We start from the raw sequence: 20457 nt of genomic DNA on the forward strand, positions 1-20457 counted from the left end.
CAAAATTATTCCGAACACAGACAACGACCACGCCTTGCCTCTTCAGCAGTGTTAAAAAATCGGGTTCTAAAATAAATTTTTTCCAGAAAAATCGGACATCCGCCACCCCCGAGCGCCCTTCCTCCGTGGCCTCTCCGCCGAGGCTGCGGGGCCGCCTGAGGGGCGGGGCCGGGCACGCGCACGCCGGGCGGGGCGGGGCCGGGCGCGCGCTCCTCAGGCGGCGCGGGGCGGGGCCGGGCGCGCGGGAAGATGGCGGCGGCTGCGGGAGGAGGGTGGCCCGCGGTGTGCGAGAAGTTCCGCGCCGCTCGCACTCTCTCGTCCGTGGAGTCCCTCAAGGACCCCGAGACGGAGCCGTACCGCTCCAAGTACAGCGCCCGGGCGCTGTTGCAGGAGGTGAAGCAGCTGCTGAGCGCCGCCGAAGAGGACGGCGAGGCGGTGGTGGCCGTGCGGCGGGCCGTGCTCGAGTACGAGCTGGGCGTCAACCACACCGACACCGAGGAGCTGTCGGCCGGCGAGGAGCACCTGCAGCGCTGCACGCAGCTCCTGGAGCCGCACCGCCTCTCCCCGGACTGCGTGTCCCTCTACATACAGGCCCAGGTGGGCTGGGGAGGCCGCGGGGGGGTCCGTGGGGCAGGGGGCTCCGGCGGAGCCTTGTGCCGGGTGGTCTCTCGGCTGCGAGGAGATCCGAGGCGCCGCCGTGTCCTGACGAGTGCTGCTCGTTTAACCATAATAAATGCAGCAGCTCTGGCGTTCGCTTCTTGCTGGAAGGAATCATTCCCAGGTGGTGGCTGTTGGAGGGGTGCTTTTCTGCCTTTGAGCCTCCTGTTGAGGCTTCTGGGCATGCAAAGCATCTAAAATATGTTCTCATTGAAACTGGGTGTTGAAAAAGTAATATGCTCTTCTGGACACACTGAGACAAAACTCGTAAGAGCTGTACAGGAATAAATTAGAAAAAGACCTTACTATGTCCAGAATTTATTTGCTATTCCTTAACTCATTGGTTGTCAAACTGACGGTGGGAGATGTATTTTATTGATGCTTTATCCTGAAATTATAGTTTGCTTTTCAGCATTGCCTGTTGTATTTTAAGCTGTTATGTTTTGTCCCAGATGGGTAAATACAGTTTTGTTGGTGTTTGAAGTAATAATATATTCTCTTTATTCTGCAGAAGGGTGCAGTGTTATCAAAATAAGTTCTTGCTGCATGAAGATTTACAGAAGAGCCTTTACCTGATTGCTCTGTCGTGGTAGCTGGTGTATAGTTAGGTATCTGACTCTAGACCCTACATGAAATAGAGCAGTTATTTAGATATCTCTGTCAAAAATGGTTGCCCTAGTTGGAGAGGGCTCCATAGTGCTTCCTCATCAAACTGTCAAGGAATTGTGGGTTGATGTGGAAAGGTGCGAGTGCAAGGATGACTTGTCTTAACACTGGTTGAATCAGCTGAGTTGTCTGGAACAGTGAGGTTACATCTGCTCCTTGTCCTTCAGTGTGAGGGTTTTGATACACTGCTACAAATCTGTTACCCTTTGTAAGGTAAGGAGATTGCTCCAGCTGAAATAAGTAACATCTTCCCACATGTTCCTGGGGAGATGTGGCTCTTGTGGCTCAGGACCAGAGATTCCCCTGCCCTTCTGAATTGGTGTTCTGGAAAGCAGCTCTTTTCTCTATTAGCCCAGAGTCCGCATGGACTTCGCTATTTCGGGGCCTTCAGGAAGCAGCAGGATGAAGTTTGTTATGCATATGAAGTGCTGTGGTCCAACAGTGATGGGTCTGGTGCTCCCTAGCACCGTCCTAAGGTGTGAAGCTGAACACAGTGCTGGGAAGTGAACCCTCAGCCCTGGGTCCCAAGGGTTGTAACAGGCTTGAGGACTTAATTTAAACTAGTTCTGATTGAAAAGCAATGATTGTCATCAATGGCAGAAGGTACTTCGCCTTCTGGGATGTCTGGAATGTGTTGCCATGGCACTGACGGCTCTTTTGTAGGAAGAATCATTCCTTTTTCCTGCTGGGCCTCTTTCTTTAGCCCCACTTCTGATTTCTGAGCTTTTACATAAGATTGTGTTTCCCAGTCTCTGTCTAATAAACTCTCATCCGTTCCACTGCTTGGCCTTTGGCAAAGTGTTTCAGTTCATAAACAACATGTGATGTGCTTTCTTATAAAAACAGTAAAATGGAACTGAAAGGGACTGGCATACACACATTCTAATTATTTTGAAGGGTTTGGGGGTTTTCTTTTAGCCCTCGAGTTTTGTATCAGCACTGCCTAGGATTTAAATTAGTGTATCAGATATAGATTAACACCTTCATCTTATTAATAAAATTAGAGGCACTTTTTTTCAAAGTAGGGTTCAGAGATGGAGTAAGTTGCTATGTACATTGATTTAACTTTAATTTGAAGGCAGTAGTCTATAATTTGGGTTTCAGAGGTGCTTTTCATCTCTTTCCATTGTTGAAAATATACCAGAATTCATTCCTAGCTTTTTTTTTTTTTTCCTTAATTTTTCTATGGAGTAATGTTAACAAATTTCTGATTTCTTGTCTCTTTTTAAGATATTTGTATGTGATGTAAAAGCTGCATGAATTGAATGCAGAACATATTCTGTGGAAAAAAATCATTATTTGAACACACTAGTCCTTATCTAGCAGAGTAAACAGGGAAGGACTGTGAGGTGAATTTTTTATGTGAAATTTGTTGTGTGAAAGCCCCTTCTCTTTTGAGCAACACACAGTGAAATGTCTGGGCATGATTTCTGTTTTTTTGAAATCCATTTTATTAGAACACACATGTATATAAGGATGCAGACTGATCAATTGTTTGGAAAAAATGTGTAATGTAAATGGACTGTGACTTTTTTTTTTTTTTCTCCTTTTACCTTTAGAACAATCTGGGGATCCTGTGGTCTCAAAGGGATGAAATTGAAATGGCACAGATGTACTTGGAATCTGCAGAATTCTTGTATAATCAATACGTGAAAGAGGTACTGTGTTAATATTATGGCAGGTTTTGCTATCATGTGCCACTTGAAGGTTAACTAATCTTTGAAATAAACATGCAATGGAATTTTGAGTTTCTGTGCTTTATACTGCCTGCTGTGATACTTTTGGTAAGGGATACGAGTTGTACTGCAGTATAGGACAAGGCAAATTAGGGCATTACTTGCTAATTAAAAAATAGAAAATAATTCTGCTCGAAAATAATGGTGCCTTTTGAAAGCCCTTTGTGTAGCAATGTATCCAAACAACTTAGGCCGTTCCTGTACCAGCCAAACTGTTTGTAGATAAGACACCTGCAGTCTTGTTTTTCAGAATTCTCAAGGATTTGTCAAGGCTACAGGAACAACAACAGGTCTAAAAATAATGAGCAAGAGCCTGGGAAAGTGTCTACAAGAAATGCAAAACTCAGATAAAAAACACACTGTGGCAATGGACACTTGACCAATTAGGTGCCCTGAAGGATGTGTGCCTGTCTGATGAACAAATGACTTAGTCAGTGGAGAGACTCCTGTACGTGTGAACAGTAGTGCTAGAAACTGTAAATGCAGCTTTATGTAAACAGTAAAGGGCTTCTCTTGGAATCATATTGATTCATGTATTTCAGTAGCCCATTTTCCCCCGCCCCTTTAATAATCCAAAGTTGATGCCTGGTAGAATTTGGGGTTTAATGAGGACTATTGCTAAATCTTATCTTGGAGATTCAATAAAAATGTCCATTGCTTTCAGTGGGAAAAGGAAACAAAGCTAATATTTGCATGGCTTGCTCTGACTGTGCAGTGTTTTGCAGGGACAAGTAGTTTAGTTCCATATCCAAGAGGACAATCTCACGGACAGCTAACCCTCTCATGCATATTAAACAACCTTTTGAGCTGTGGATTCTGCTGTGTATCCTACAAAGACTCCCTTGTGCTGTTTTTAAGCTCTTCGCAAAGCTGTTCATACACTGACTTGCCTCAGGAACAGTTCTGGAGTGAACTAAAAACATTTGTGGCCTTCAAGAAGCAGTAGCTGTATCTCAGGACAGCTGAATATGTTGGACAGACCTTAGTCTCACGAAATTACAGGTTCAGTTCAGGTCTTACCATGTAGTTGGCATAGACTACTGGTGATACCTGTGGAGATTTTTAGAATGGGCAAGTCTTTATTGGCTGGTTACTGCCCTCTTTCCACCTTTGCAGCCGTGCTGGCCTACAGTGATATCAGAGGTAATGGGTTAAGAAGAAAGCCCTATTTGTGCTGAAAAGCTTGACAGCTTACTTCCTGCTCCCTGGATCAGTTGGGCTAACCAGAGATCATGCATCTCTCTGCAAACTCTGTAATTAATTCCTGATGTCCAACTTTGATATTTATACCCAGCTCCAGCTCCAGTCACATGACTTCCAAAAGCTTCTGGCACTTGCTCCAGTGATTATGAAATTAAACTGGTACTATGGTATAGTGGATTAAGGTGCTTCCAGGTTCTTTACATTTGCACTGTAGATTTTTCTGAAACTTTAAATTACTGTTAGTAGTGGTCACTGAATATTTCTTCTGGGGCATTGCCACCTGACTAGGGTTACACATACATGATGATTGTTTGCCACAATTTTCCCCCCAGCATTATTTGCTACTTACAGTTTAAGGCATTATACAGTCAAACATAACTATGCTTTAAGCCTTTCTTTTAGAAGAAACTACAGATTTATACAATGATGTCAACATTTGTCTTTCACAAATCATAAATATGTGAATATACTTTTCTTAACATTCCCCATTTTTTGCCTGTCAGGAAGCCTTCCTGTCTGGGAGTCTTTGGTAAACTGCTGATGATGGAGAGGTTTTCCTGAGCTGGTGGATTTAGTTATTTACTGACTGGGTCTAATTAGCTTACAAATTGGATAGGGTGGTTTTCCCCCTAAAGAAAAACCAAGGTGAGAAGCTTGGGATAATGAAGTCCACATAGGAAGGAAGGAGAGTTGGAGAGCTCTTTCTGAGGATAAGTAAAGGTATAAGGGTTGATATCAAAGATAGATTTGTAGATACAGGAAGGAGGCAAGAGTTTTGCTTACTGTGTCATTTCAGTTCTTTTCTTCGCAGGAGTAGTTCTACTCTTGCCAGAATACACTCCAAATCTTGTTAGAACGTTTGTATCTAAAGAAAACAAGAGGAAGAGTTATAAATTTACCTCTTAAAAACTTACGAGGTGTAAACAGAAACCTACAGATTAAAAGATCATATACAAAAATCTGCATCCCTCTGGTAGGTTAAACATGGTTTAGTTTATTTGTCACTATGTCTTTCAGATGTGTTTGTTCAGTTTTTAAGATGAGTAAAACACCTACTAAAAGCGAGTAAACAAGTCCGTTCAGGGATTTTTAATGAGAAGCAGTACAAACACTGTATGTGTTCTTCCCTGTCAAGTGAGTGTATTCTCTGCTGTTGTTCCTGTTCCTTCCTAAGTCTGTATTAACTCATGGACAGTATTTCATTGAAACTGAACTTACTTTCTCTTGGTCTAAGGAAGAAATGGAGTTAGGAAGGGGTTAGACAAGCTGCATACTAACCTGGGCTTTGTTGCTGGCAGACATGTTGGACACCCTCCAGGATGCACTGTGTAATGGGAGAAAAGCTCTCTTTAAAAGATGGTTTCATTTGAAGTGTTTTAGAATTGGCACCTGAAGTTATTCACGATTGCAAAGGAAATAGGATAAGCAGAGGCTAATAAAGCTCTGCCATAAGCAATGTTAGTCTGTTGGGGTTGCCTGTGAGCTGTCTGGTAACATTACTGACAATTTTCTTAAGGCAGATTTGGGTACAGCAATGCCAAAAAGGTGTGTAGTTGTCCATGTAAGGATTCTTTAAACCACAGAGCTCGTGGCTTAAAGAAAAGTGCTTCTAACTGTGGGAACTACCACATTTAATAACTTGCATGTAGGTTACACCTGATAGGAAGGTTTAGCAGCTTCATCTGCCAAAGGCATTGCGTGTTGTCTCATTTTTTCTGTCTGAGTAAATGATCTTGCCAGCTTGTGGATACTGGGAGTCCTTTTACAGCAGTTTGTCTTCACAGCAGCTCTGCTGAGCACTCTGCACTTCATGTTCTCTGCAGTACTTCCTGCAGGATGTTTTCTTGATACCGATCAGTGCAGCTGGGCAAACGAATATTTCACACTTGAAGGCATGCTTGGTATTAAATTGATGCCTCAAACCCCAGTATGTTATTGTACAAAGTAAAGACGCCCAGTGGAGTCCTGGCTGAGTATCTCAGTGCAGGCAGCATGCATTGCTTTGAAGTGCATAAGTAAAAGTCTCCTACAAGCTCTGAACCTTGTCATTCTGTGTGGAGATATGACTTTAATCCTCTAAATCTCCTGAGTATTGTGGAATTGCTCTTGAGACGTGGCACTGAGATGGCTTATGCGAAGCTTTGTTGCATTTGGGATTGGCAAATGGTAAAATATGTGCAGCCAGGAGAGGGAGCACTGTGCCACAGAGAAAGAAATGTAGTTTGCTGAATGTGTCATGTACCCTTGCAGAATGGAAATCCTCCCCTGGATCCCAGTGAACATTTCATGGCAGAAGAAGAAAAACTCACAGACCAAGAAAGATCCAAAAGGTGTGTGTTAAACAGCATACTTACATTATTATTACATTATTTTTTTAAGTTATGAGGGTGTATTTAGGGAGGAAAAAGAAAGGAAATCTAAAGAGACTGTTGTTTTTTTTTTCCAGATTTGAAAAAGCCTACACGCATACTCTGTATTACCTGGCACAAGTCTACCAGCACCTGGGCATGACTGAGGAGGCTGCTCAGTATTGCCATACTACTCTGAAACGACAGCTCGAGTACTGTGGCTACTACCCAGTGGAATGGGCACGCAATGCTGCCACCTTGTCACAGTACTATCTCTCCAAAGTAATACAATATATCCAATGCTTTTCTGCTGTAGTTGTACCATTAATGTAACTGTCAACTAAAACAGTTGTTTAAACAGCTCTTTGAGACAGGGCTCCAAGATGAATTGAAAACGTGCACCTATAAAACCACAAGTTGTCTTCTGACATGAAGCATCGGTCAGTTTTTTTTTCTGAAGAGGACACGGTGGCTTTCCTGTGGTGTTGCGATGGCAGTGGGGAAGGTGAACAGTGGTATAGACATGAGGAAAGAAAGCTCTATAGTTAATGAAATGTTAGCAATGATGTGATGTCATGTTCCTAAGAAAACTTTGGAGTTATAATAATTTAATTTAAAATTCGTTCTTATGTTGTTGAAAACAAAAAGCATCTGAGGGCCAAGGTATGGCTTATTGTTTACTATGAATTATTGTCCTTTGTACCTTATCATGTGCTCAAGAGTTGTTTGAACCTATGTGAACATTAAAGTGAATATGTGAGTTGGTAGCTGTTTGCCACGTGTTGACTCTGAACAATCTACTGTTAGGAAGTGCTTCAGCTTTATTTAGGAATTCCTGCATTCCAGGCTATTTAGATGCTCTTTTCTGATGCTTAAAAAGATTCTTGCCTTACCTAAGCCAGCTAATGCTAATTTCAATAGTAACTCCTAATTTCCGTATATTTTTGATGCATTGATAGCAGTAATTATTTAACAGTGCACTGCCAAATATGGGTAAAACCTCAGTGTTGACTTGTATGTCCAGCTTGTTCCCATCAACACCCTGTGATACTGTTTGCCACAAGGCATCACTTCCTTCACCTCAGGGCAGCCAGAGTAGCAGAACAGTCAGAACGTCCAGTGTGCATACCCAATATTAAAGGAAAGGCTTGGTGTTGTGGCTGTGGTACAGAAAAAACAACTAGAAAATATTCAGTGATATGTATGGAAAAACTGGGTTTTCTTCCAGTGCCTGGGGAATATGCTCCAGAGCCTGTCAGTTCTGTCATTTCCCTTGTGGTCATTTATGCTCACTCTCTGAGGTGAGGGGTTGGCCCAGTGACAGCAGTGCTTGAGCTGCTCACACCAATGCTAAATGCTGCTCTATTTCTCTCAGGAATGCTTCATGGAGGCTCGACATTGTCTTGCAGCAGCCAGTGTCATCTTTAGCCAAGCTGGACAGGTGCCATCTGCTGAAGATAGTAAGTTAATAAAAAAGTTTGAATAAAATTATTGTGAATTAAGCACCATTATATGTTAATGTTTAAAACTAAAGTTTAACAACATGTACAAAACTTAATCCAGTGTTAATTTTCTATAATATTTTTTAATGAAGTTGCACGTTTCTAAAAAGCGACTTGCTACTATAGCTCAAGATTAGCTGTGTGTAGACCCTGTGAGAAAAAGTCAAGTGCTTGTTTCTGGTGTTTCAGAAAGCATACCAGAGTAAAAATTTAAAACAATATCCACTTCAACAGTGGCAATGTCTCTGTTCATCCATCTGGCTTTGTACATATGTTAAAAATCCAGTTTGCCTCAGTAATCAGAGGGCAGTCATTCAGTGAACCAAACCAGATGCTTCCTGGGAATAGCTTTAAAAGAGGGAGCAAAACCGTAGCTTTTAAAACCCCAAATCCAGAAGGTACTTGTATTGTCTTTTGTTGTTAGATGCTGCAGCATCATTACTGGCTGTTTTTGGAGTTGTAGCTGCCCTCCTTGTTGTTTGGGCATTGATGTAAAGAAACAACTTGGCAGTCCAAGTGGGAACAGCAGTAGAAGAAACTTTTAGAGAACTGACCCTAGTTTGAAGAACCAGTGGTTCCATGGTAGTGTCAGTGCTCTGTTTTAGGCCTAGTCTTTGCTTATCTACAGCACACTCTTTTATGTCTGTATTGGGCAAGTGGAAGCTTCCATTTTATAGAGCTTTAATTTGTGGAGAGGGAGCGAGTATGAGTCAACTATCTTGACTTCTTCCTATACCACACTGGAGTAGTGATAATCCTATTTGTTTTGGTGAATTGCTTATTCTACCTTCCCTTCCTTCTCATGGGACAGAGAGCTGGGCTGTGGACTTGCAGAAGGTTCTGTCTTACAGAAAAACCTGTATACGTCAGCATTAGCCATTCTCAACCACATTCATTTTATCATGTTAATTGGAATATAGATGACCATAGACATAATTAATAAATGTGCTTTTTCTTAGATTAGCAACAATTCTTAATTTCTTAATAAGAAATTGATTTGCTGTAATGACAGATAATGAGTGCAGTGGGTCTGAGTCTGAAGTTGGCTTTTTATTTGGTGAACAGAAGTGTTGCTGTCCTGTAGAAATGTACTCTCATTGTCCAGCTAACTCACTGCCACAGAGACTAGGAAATGAGTTTTTGTTGAAATCTGTTTGATTTATGAAAATGTTACCTTGAGACAGCAGTGCTGCTGTTTATGGTAGTGGGGAGACTTCAGCGAGAAAAATACAGAAGTTATAAATTTTATGTTTTTACCAGGTAGCTTAACCAAAGGCAGTTTCCCCTATTTTGTTCCCTTTTATGGTAGCAAGTCTGGGGCCCATTCCAGTACGAATACCCACATCATCTTTAGAAACAGCTACTGGTCAGACAGCTGAATCTCAGAATATGAATTATCCTGATTTCTTTCTCTTACTACAAAGAGATCTGGAAACCTTTTCCACTAAAACACCTTGAAGATGAAAGGTCTTTTTAAAGAAACTTTATAATCTATTTGTTTTCAGAATTCATACATTACAAGTCCATGTTAATCTTTACGGGTTTCTACCAGAAATGACAGTTTACAGAACTGTGACATAAACTAACATGGAGAACGTGTTTCTGTCTAACTATGAGGAAAATTAAATGGAAGTATATTCTTTGCATGTAACGTTTGAGGGTCTTGCTGGAGTGTTGGACTTCTCTTAAAGTTTTTATGTGTTTATGTCCATTAAGCAGATGAAAGAGAACCGGAACCACAGGACCTTCGAGAGAGGAAAGCTGAAATTGCAAGGTGTTGGATTAAATATTGTCTGAATCTTCTGCAAAGTGCTCGAAAACTGCTTGAGGTAACAAAAAAAATCTGTTCTGTAGCTGCCATTATCTAACAGCAAGCTAATTCTGCTTTGATGTTCACAAGAAAAATCAATTTGCAGTTGGTAACAAGGAGTAAGCAATTGCCCAGTGAGCAAAACAAATGCTTGCAGTGTAGCAAGTGTTTCATGGTATGCTTTAACTTAAATGCAGCACTGAAGAGTAAGTACAGATTGGGGATCAACTCTGTAGAGTGATCAGTGCATGGCTATTACAGCAACTTCACAAACGTTCCTCCTCTCCGCTGCATTTTTTTGCAGCTTGATTTGACAGATGCCTTCTTATTTAACTGCTAATAAGAACATTGTATTGTATTAATATGCAACAATTTTCTGTGCTGATGTTCTCATTCATTCAAGCATTTGATTAATTCAGATTTGATTCAGTTCACTTAATTCATTCAAGTATTTCTTCAGATGTTTAAACTAGCATTTGCTGAAGCACTTTGTGAAGCAGAGCCTTTGGGCTTAACATTTATTCCTTTGGCTATTTTGTCACACAGCATAGGGAGACTAAACCGCCTTAATTTTATGTCTTTTCAGAATTGATAATGTAATTTACATGGTTCTTGAGTTAATATAAGGCCTCATATATCAACGATTTCTCTTTTGTCTTGTTGCTCACTAGTTTATATTTCAAAGGTGACCCAAAATGATTCAGTGTAAGTCCCTCTTTTATAAGCCGGATTCATTTTTAATGAGTGCGCTTTCTCATTTCAGGATAACATAGGAGAGCTGGATCCAGACAGGCAATTGGAACTTAAAGCTCTAAGGAGAAAAGAAGAGGATGAAAAAGAGAGGGGCTGGAAAAAGGCTGTCCTTTTTGGGACAAGTGATATATGTGACTCTGTCTTAGCCATGGAGGAGAAAGTGAGCAGTCTATATCCTTTAGATTTTCAAGAAGCCAGAGAAATCTTCCTGTTTGGTCAGAACTATGTTCAGGAAGCAAAAGAGTTCTTTCAGGTTGATGGTTATGTTACTGACCATACTGAAATCGTTCAGGATCACAGTGCTTTGTTTAAGGTACTTGCTTTCTTTGAAGAAGACTATGAGAGGCGCTGCAAAATGCATAAGCGTAGAATAGACATGCTGGAGCCAATCTATGCAGACCTGAACCCCCAGTACTACCTGTTGATCTGTAGGCAGCTTCAGTGTGAACTAGCTGACATCTATTATGAGATGATGGATTTAAAGGTAGCTATTGGTAACAGGTTAGAGAAACTAGACTCACACACAATAAAAAAAATTAATTCTCTGGCGCAGTTCGCAATCAAATATTATGAGCTCTTCTTGGATTCTTTGAGGAGCCCTGATAAGGTGTTTCCTGTAAAACTCGAGGAAGATGTTCTTCGCCCTGCACTGGTGGCTAAATTTCATATTGCACGACTATATGGTAAGATTATTACTTCAGATAGAAAAAAGCAGCTGGAAAATATGCAGACATCATTGGAATATTACATATTTGTGGTAGACTATTGTGAGAAGTATCCAGATGCTGCTCCTGCCATTGAAACTGAACTAGAACTCAGTAAGGAGATGGTGAATCTTCTTCCAGCAAGCATGGAGAGGCTAAGAGCAAAGCTGTCTTCATTTGTATAAATACTTATCTTGAAGGCAGTGGGCACCATCAGAACAGTTAACTGTCAAATCCAGGGCTGTGGCACAGCTTCCATACTTGATAGAAGGAAGGTGTCTGCAGGGACATCCACCTAGAGCCTGCTCTAGTGTAACCTTGTGAAAAGCTCAGAGCTCTCCTGCTCCATAGCTCACCCTCACTAATGGTATAAACTCTAAATGTAAAGTCTAAGTCCAGCTAATGCTTTGTACTGTGTGTCCTATATGTAAATATAAACCTTTTCTCCCTCACAGCTTTTTCTTTGGTGTATGATTCAGGTTTTCAATGTAGTGCTGTATACACTGAAAATAGTTTGAAAATAGTTTCTTTTAAGACAATCTTCTTCTCTTAAGAATTTCTTTCTAATAGACCTGAGGCACATTCTTCCAACTAGAACGCATTTTATCTCTTCTAATGTTTGTCTCTAGAAAACTTTATCAATGTGAAGGGAACTTGTTTTCACTATTTATTTTGTATGTTGCTTGTTCTTTTCCCTTGTTAATCAAAACTTAGTTGACAGAGGCTCAATAAATGGACTAGCTTGGCTAAATGTTTCTTTAGAGTCCTTGGAATTCGGTTTCCTCTGTCTTACTAAGATACAACTTTGGCCAAAATAAATAGTTGTGAAAGTGTTTCCATATGAGTGTCTTCAGTAAAAATACATAGCAATTGTAGTGCCAGAAGCAAGAGCAAGAAAACAGCAAACTTCTTGTGGTGGGAGGAGATACCCTGCTCTTAATACACTGTAGAGTATTCACAGGTTACAGGTCCTGTGCTCCAGTGCTCCAGACATTTGCCTAACACAGCTTGATGCCATGGATGGCTTCTTTGTGCTGCTCAGGGAGGAGCTCAGGTGCTGGAATTGGGATGTCTCTGAAGTGGTTTTAGATGAAATACAGGCAGAGAACATGGTCCAGCTGCATAGTAGGAGACGGCGGCCAGAGATGCCAGGGGACATGGGGCAAGTGAAGGGACAATGTGACTCTGTGCAGTCTTATCACTGAAACGGTGACAGGGTGGGAAGACACAACACTGGAGGGCATTGAAGGAGAATAGTCAAAACAAGTGGATTCTTCTGGAAATTGAGGAGGAAGAAATCACATTTGCTTAAAGGGTGTGAAGGGAAAGCATGTGCATCTCAAATGTGTGGTGAAAATCTCTTCTGCAGAGAATTCTGCAAGCTAGACTGCTAACCACAAACAAATACGCCAACAAATGGGTGCTGGAAATAAGCAGCAACAAAACTCAAAACTAGACGAGCTACTTGTGTGCCTGTAGAATCAGGGAGAGAGTGAGTGCAGGTGCCTGTGTATATTCTTTTTCTTATACTAAATAATTGTCTAGTCAGCCTCTAGGAGTTTCATTTCTGCAGTCAGATCTTTAATTCAGTTTTTCCTGTGGCCTGAAAGTCAGACAGCCCTCGTTTCTCAGTGAAACATTTCTTAGCAGGCTCTATTGCACACTGTTTTTGTCTGATTTCAGTTACAGCTAGTGTGCGCTTTTACCACAAACTAAAAGGTTCAAATTTTTTGTGCTAACTTAGTTTCATATTCAAGTAAAAAGCAGCAATACATGTTTGGAGTTTTTTCCTTCTATATTTTTGCCTTTAAGCAAATTTTGTAAAGCGTGGATTGCCTGTGTCATCATTAGTTTTCTTGTAATTTGAAGGAGGATAATTTTTGGGCTATCCTAGCACAAAAAATCTTTTTCCCCTTCAAATTCAAATACCGGTCTGAAGTGTGAAAATTAGTTGTAGCTGACTGCAAGGCTGAATGAAGTGCTGGGTGCTGTATCCTTTTTAACCATCAGATATATCCCTTTTCATCATTTTGTGTATCCATTTTAACTGTCATCAGGTGTGCAGAGAAACACCCTGAATCCACTGAAACCACAGTGAGAGCAGACAGGTAGGAGTAGGTCCATAGTTAAGAAGGTCTGATATAAGAAAGATCAGAGCTTTTTTAGCACAATGACTGTGATTGGCACTGTGGCTTGGAGGACTCTCTCCTCTGAAGATACCCAGACAACTTTTCAGCTTTTTTAAAAAAAATATATTTCATATAAATGCATATGGAGTTGCAGAAACCAATTATGCCAGTTCATCTCCTAGACTAAATGTTCAAGGCTTCTGTCAGTTAATTATATTTTATTACTAGAGACTGTGTTGTGCCAGATGCTCAGCACAACGTACTATGCTGTGGTTCTTTTAAGGCATGTCTTTAAGCAAACCCTTTGAATTATTTCTGTTTGTTCAATGATTTGAGAGAATGAACTTATGTAAGATTGTGTATTTAGTTTAAAAAAAAAAAAAAAAGGACGTGAGGAGTTTGTTGGATTAGGCAGCAAAGCTCCCTTCAGGAATGCTGAGTTTAACTGTAAAGTATGTGTGAGGTCAGGCATTTATTTCAAAGATTAATTGAAGATTAGGTTCCTGTGAACTCTGTTTAACCTGCATTTCTATTCCTTTCTGTACAGCAAAAAAGTCTTACGACTGAAACCTCCTTTTCGTTGTTCTAGTTCTTTCTCCTTAGCCAGCATAAAGCAGCAAGATTTAGAAGAAGTCCTAATTTCTGCAGAATTCTTGTGAAGTGTGAGATCAGAGCTATAACCTCAGTGTACTTCAAGTAGCATGCAACACTCACGAGAAGTGATTTGGTTTGATTAAAACCACTTTTAGTTTAATTGAAGTTCTTAATTCTTATGCTGGCTAGAGCTATGGTTAGTGTTATAAAAAGGAGTGATGATGATGGCTGGGCTGTGCTTCAGTATTTTGTGAGAGAAAGAAACCAGTGCCTTGTTCTGTCTACCTACAAGGCTGTCAGAGCAAGCTCTTTGGTTTTTGTTCTCTCGAGAGGCTTGGACTGGAGGAGAGCGACAGGAAGTGATTGCTGTGACCTCTGTTGCTCATAACACTTCTGAAGCGCCGGGGCAGTGGGCAGAAGCGAGCCCCCATTTCCCCTTATCAGCAGGAAAGCAGATCCCCTGTGCTGCGAGGGGAGCTGCCGGTGCTGGTCGCTGGTGCTGGTCGCTGTCGCCGTGTGGCAAAAGCTCCTCGGGCTGGTTGGCTTCATTTGTGTTTCTGAAAGCTCCTAGGTGGGGAGGTTTGGTCCTGCCCCAGCACAGGCTCGGCGTGGTCGGTTTCCTTCTCTGTGTGCACATGGAGATGTGTCACTGTAATGGTGTACTTACTGCTATTCTTCCACGTCCAGAAATACTGTAGGAGACAGATTGGCCTTGACGCCAGACGATGAGAAACACCAGTGACTTCATTAACACATGACTTTACCCATCTCACTTTTGTTTAGGGTTTCCTTTTCGCTCAGCACCGAGAGCAAAGATGACCTTTACTTGTGTGTTTCTCCAAAAAGACTGAGATGGTTGGTGTTACCTGGAAGTTTTCTGTGGAACGTTTCGTTATAAGATGCCCAGATGTAGTCCTGCAGAGGAGGATGTAGCTAGTCTGGCAGCTCGCAAGGGAAACCCTTCTGCAGTCTTGAAATTACAGAACTAAAGACTGTTACGATAAAGCCAAGTGCATAAAGTTGTGTCGAGAAGCATTTGTCAATTTTCCTCTTGTATTGCAACATCTATGGCTCTTTTAGAGCTTGCTACAAATGATTAATTTTTCATTTGAAAAGTGCTTTTACATACTTCCTGGGAACTCGGTCCAAAGTGCCTGCTAGTGCTTTTTCATTTTGCAGTTTGGCGGTTTCTAACTCTTCCTTGTCACAGGTAGGTGAAAAACAGTAGTTTCCTCACAAGGAGTATTTGCCTGGCTGCCTTTTTTCCAAAACCATTTTTGGCTGTGCCTGTGTAGAGCCAGGCAGACAGCTGGGATATGAAACACATCACCTTTGGAAAATGTGTTGTTTCCATTCAGAACAGAAAATGTCTCTGATACTGACTATTTAGGGAGAAATGACTGATAAAGTGATGCTTTAACACCAAAGGTTTTAATAATCTGCTTGTTTATAGCAATGTTTTAAATATCTAGTGCTTGAATTTTTGGCATCAGATGTGCACAAAATACAGCAAAGTCTTTTTACATGCTCATTGTTTCTGTGAAAGAGATTTACTAGTTGGCATTGGACAAAGATACAAGGATTTCTCTGTGAGTTTTTAAATGCAATTTTCTGCAGAAACAATGAGGAATTGGATGAGTGATCAGTGAAAGACTGGGATAGGCCTGTGATGAGTGAGTTGGTGTTAGTCTCTGAATACTGTAAGAGGAGTACAAAGTGCTTGTGTTGGAGAATTACTCTGACATCTGTGGGTGAAATGCATGGGACAAACAAAAAAGGAATGAACAAGATGATTTTCTGCATACTTAAGTGTCTTGGAGTGGAGCAAGAGCAAGAAGTTCTCAGGCATGGTCTCAAACCACTCTGAGGCCATCTTTGGATTGCCAATGGGTTCAGCAAACACCAGAGAAGTTTCACAGCAGCCCATGAGAGAATGCAGTCAGGTGGGCCCAGAGCCTCGTTCCACCAGAATGACAGGACTTTTCAAATAATAGAGGTAGTGATGCCCTAGAAGTGATTTCTAGTGCAGACAAGGAGACAGAAATTGAGATACTGCATCTGGTTGCCAGTAGTTGTCTGCAGACAAAGAGGAGACCAGAAAAACCCCAACATAAGCCCCTGCTAGCAAAGTTTATTTTGAAATCAAATACTTGCCAATGGTTTGCGCATGACACCTGGTAAGTATCAGACACTGCTATCCATCTTGCCTGTCCACATCTGGAACTGCTGGCAGATAGGTGTCAGATACTTTTCAATGTCTCCATGTGCTTTGCCTTAATGTTTTCTTATGGTACTGAGATGCCAAGTTACAGTGGGGCTCAGGGAAAGACATATTTTGCTTCTCTCTGTGAAGGCACAAGGTATTGCAAGTGCGAGGGTCTAGAGACCTTCACCTCCCTGGGCAGCCTGTCATGGCTTTCCTGCTGTGCCCTTTGCTGGAAATGTTGGATGAGGTGAATCTTGCCCCAGACTTCAGCTTTCCCTGCTGACTGACTCCTGAGTCCTTGAAGCAAGAAAAGACAAAAAATCTTTTTTCTAGTTAGTGCGAATGATGTTTTCAAAATAGACGTGCTTATCTTGAAAGGGGGCAGAGCAGCTTTGTCAGCACTGTAGTTTCTGAACCTGAGGAACAGCAATTTGGAGCCTGTTGCTTTGTGCTGCAGCAGCATCCACCCAGGGAGCCCAGAGGAGATCCTTAAAAAAGAGCTTGGAGGCCTGTGGAGTGCCAGTCCTGCTGGGGAGAGGCTCCTGTGGCAGGTTGGATTTTCCTGCTTTTCCTCATTTTTCTCTTCTGATACATTTTGAAACAAAAGGATGCTTACTAAATCAAATGTGCTTAAAACTAGCTAAGAAATGCTCAGTTCCTTTGGTTGATAGGAAAAAAAAATCCTGTTCTCTTTTAATGTAAACATAAATTCACCTCTTTCCCCAAGAATTCAGTGAGGATCACAAAAGGCTCCAGGCTGGTTAACTGGAGCCCGAACACCAGCTCTGCTCCACTTTACTCACAGGATGGGAGAAGCAGGTCTTGTTCATGGGGAGACAGAGAATCACTGCTTCCCATTCCTCTTCATCTTCCCAGATATACTGATGTCCTTTCTCCCCACACGTGGTGTGAAGTTTGTCTGTGTAACCAATGGTGTTTGTACACAGAAAAAAGTTTGCACTTGCACAGGCAGTGGAGGCAAGGTGAGCTGCTTGCAGTGGATCTACGGGCAAGAGCCCAGGTCTGACAAAAGGTATCTAAAAGCTGCTGAGTAGCTCACTCGTGAGGTTGTTCTGTGCTGGAGAAACCATCTGGTGGAAAAATAGCTGTGTCTAATTCCTGGGTAGCTGAGCTTAAACCAGTGACATATGCAGCAATGCCAACTGGTTCTCAATGAAAACACGTTCCCTGAGAAGCAGTGGAGGAACAGGGCACCAGGCTTTACTCTGAAAACATCTTTGTCTCACTACCCTTCTCTCCCTTGTTACTTCCATCTGGGTTTAGGGACATTTTCCCAATGAATCCTGCATGACCCCTTGCTCCACTGTGCAGGTCCTGCTTGCACTGCTGGTGCTGCTCTGGATGGGGTTTTAAAGGACAGTCAGCTGCTGAAATTGCCTCCCTAATCAGTAACCAGAGTTTGGCTGCTGTGTCACATCCTAAAAAGATGTTGCTTTTGAACTGTAGTCCTGAAATTGCCAGACAAAAACTCTTGCTGCACCGTGCTTCAGCAGGTGGAAGCAGAAAGCATCAGCACTCCCAGCAGCAAGGAAAGCTGCTTTTTCCACCTGCAGGACAGTCCTGTTGCTTGATTAATGTTTCTGGGAGAGAGGGGAGATTGCTGATGGGGAAAGGTAGTTGGCAGCTTCCTGTCTGTCAGAAGCTGTGCTCAATCTTGAGGCATCTGTGGCTTTCCAGCAAAGATCTCCCCCTGCACTTGTTGATCTTTGCCGTGGGAAGAAAGGAGTTGTTCTTCTATGAGATCTATATGGCAGTGAGTGCCTGATTTCTGCATGATAAATGTCAGTGCTTTTTTACCAGATCTGAATCTTATCTGCATGGACCAGGCCCTGACACTGCCATCAGAGGAGAGAGGTGGTGGCGCAAGAGGCTGAGGGATGCCATGTGCTGCTTGGGCCATGATTCTTTGGGAGCAGGGGCAAACACGGGTCAGGTGCTGAGCTCAGATGTGACCCAGGTTAAGAATTAATTTTTACTCAAGGCTGGATTTAGAAATCCCCCCCAGCTGGACCCAACCTCTCTCTCTGGGTTGCCAGCTCTTGGCTATTTTGCAGCAAGGGAGGTTTTTGCTTTCAGTCCCCAAAGGTTGGTTGATTGAACATGAGCTGGTGGCAAAAGGCATCCTTAAATTTAGCTGGACTGCCTGCCCAGAGGGAAGCTCACTTCTGAAGGGCATCGAGGGTGATTTTTGGCATTTAACAGGGCAGCTCATGGGTACTCCCTGAGATGGACCAATGTGCTCAAGGGCCCATGGGATATCCAGGTCTCATGAATCTCATCCCACTTCATGTACCCGTGATCAGTGGAAAGTGAGAGGTGCTGTTGCAGGGAAGGTTTCTGCAGCCTTCAGCAGTGAGTGTCAGGGAAGAAAACTGTTCTGCCTTCCCAGAAGGCAAGATGGGCAAAACAAATGTTCCTTGTGTTGAACCCAGCTGCCATTCACTCTCCTCTGTGCTCTGTTTGTCCCCTGGTTTTTTGGGGTTTTTTTTCTGTTGTTTTTTTTTCATTCTCTCTTCACTCTCTTTTCCAGCTTTGCTTGTAACAGATGTAGCCTTTTCTGTAACACTTGCTCCCCAGAGCAGTGACCTGTACAAAATACGTATTTCTACTTTCTCAGTAGAGCAAATAAAGAGCAGAGCATCACAGGCCGTGCCCAGTGCTTCAGGATCCCCCGGCTGCTCCAGCTGTCTGCTGGCTCTGCTGCTCTATGGGGATGAGTGTTTGAGGGGTTCAGGGTTCAGCTTGAATTCATTCCCATGGAAGCCAGGGCTGAGCTCCCATCAGCAAAGGCAGGGGAAAACCTGGCCCTGAATGTAGAGCAGCCCCACAGCAGTTAGGCTTTATCTCATTTCTGAGCAGTTGTCAATGAGAAACTTCTTTATCAGGACCCTGCCTGGACAGATAGTGCCTTGTCTCCTAGCCTTGCTGATAAGTACCGGGACTGTGGGTGCCCCTGCACCCATGGGAGTCTATCTGTCCATCTGGCTGCCTGTCAGAATACAGGCTGTAAAGTAAACCTGTGCTGCCTGCTGAGGAAAAACAGAAGAGGGTGTGGCCTGACACTGCTATGCCAGACCACTCCTCTGGACCATCAGCATTTACTTGGGCTAGAGCAGAGAAGGGGTTGATGTCCAAAGAATTGGCTGAAACACCCCCGTGATGTCCCTCTGGGTTACTGCTGGGGTTTTATTTTGCCCTATATTCTGCCCTCATCAGCAGAGTGGACGTCCTCCTGCCAGGCACTCCTGCAGTGTGGTCCACATTTAGTGATGTTACTAGATTAGTGATTACTCCTGAGGCCAGCTGGGAGATACAACAGCCCTGAAAGTTATGACTAAGGAGCAGTGCAACACTTTAGATTTTGAAATGTTTATTATAGTTTAAGACTATTCCCAGATTTTTCAGGCACATTACGGAAGGTCTTCGGTGTCTGCTCAGGCGTCTGGGTGCACAGTGTTGAGGCAGCCTTCTCCCTCCACCTGCTCCCTGCTCCCCAAATTAATGCCTTAAAAAATGCAAAGCGAGAGCTTTGCAGGTTAGGAAATCTGCTTTGGGTGTGATTTGAAAATAATGGCAGCACTTCAGTGCAGGAGCTGAAAGCAAGGCTCCGGGAGCAAACTGTGCTCTCAAATACCTGCTCCTCATTTATTTGCTTCCTTTTGTAGGCCTGTTCTGTTGGGATGTTTAATCTTTCAGTTTACATACAGAGGATCTATGCAGGAAGAACATTATGCTATGAATCTTCCTCACAGATTATGGAGGGCAAATTTGAGGTAGCTGACCTTGGTATGGTCACTATGCTCTCCTCTGCTGATTTAAAATATTTAACTTAAAATCCTGTTTGTCTTAAACTCTGATAGTCATGGCATGGCACATTTCAAGGTTATCGTGTGCTGTTCTCTGTTTAAAAAAAGAAAGTTTGCTGGCTTTCAGCAGTTTGTGGCCTCTAGCCCAAGATGAGATTTTTTAAAAAAATTAGAGCTGATTATTTTCATTGCATGTCTTGAGTGGTTTTTACAGACAGTGTTCCTTGGGCATCCCGTGACACTCCACAAAAGGCATGTTTTACTTTTAACACCTGCACATCCCAGACTGTTTCAGATCCAGATCTCCAGTTGCTCCCATGTT

The 20457-nt window shown here is 42.5% G+C and overlaps 1 protein-coding gene across 2 annotated transcripts; it reads left to right on the forward strand.

Moving 5' to 3' along the window:
• Positions 1–240: 240 nt before the first annotated feature.
• On the forward strand, positions 241–12130 carry KIFBP (kinesin family binding protein). Of its 2 annotated transcripts, none has more exons than XM_066324338.1 (7): positions 241–597; positions 2883–2981; positions 6513–6592; positions 6709–6892; positions 7986–8070; positions 9829–9941; positions 10686–12130. In XM_066324338.1, exons 1-7 carry the CDS (start codon positions 250–252, stop codon positions 11562–11564), a joined length of 1788 nt encoding a protein of 595 aa, XP_066180435.1. In that variant the 5' UTR covers positions 241–249; the 3' UTR covers positions 11565–12130. The 2 variants fall into 2 exon arrangements, with proteins under 2 accessions (XP_066180435.1, XP_066180436.1); XM_066324339.1 differs by lacking the exon at positions 241–597 and adding an exon at positions 719–781.
• The last annotated feature ends 8327 nt before the right edge of the window (positions 12131–20457 follow it).

The sequence above is a fragment of the Sylvia atricapilla genome, chromosome 8 (assembly GCF_009819655.1).
Source record: "Sylvia atricapilla isolate bSylAtr1 chromosome 8, bSylAtr1.pri, whole genome shotgun sequence".
Taxonomy (NCBI): domain Eukaryota; kingdom Metazoa; phylum Chordata; class Aves; order Passeriformes; family Sylviidae; genus Sylvia; species Sylvia atricapilla.

Excerpts from the sequence above, each read along its gene's own strand:
- KIFBP (XM_066324338.1), top strand. The coding sequence starts at position 250 with ATGGCGGCGGCTGCGGGAGGAGGGTGGCCCGCGGTGTGCGAGAAGTTC. Across the intron at positions 598-2,882 it reads CCCTCTACATACAGGCCCAG|AACAATCTGGGGATCCTGTG; the intron begins GTGGGCTGGGGA and ends TTTTACCTTTAG. Across the intron at positions 9,942-10,685 it reads GTGCTCGAAAACTGCTTGAG|GATAACATAGGAGAGCTGGA; the intron begins GTAACAAAAAAA and ends TTCTCATTTCAG.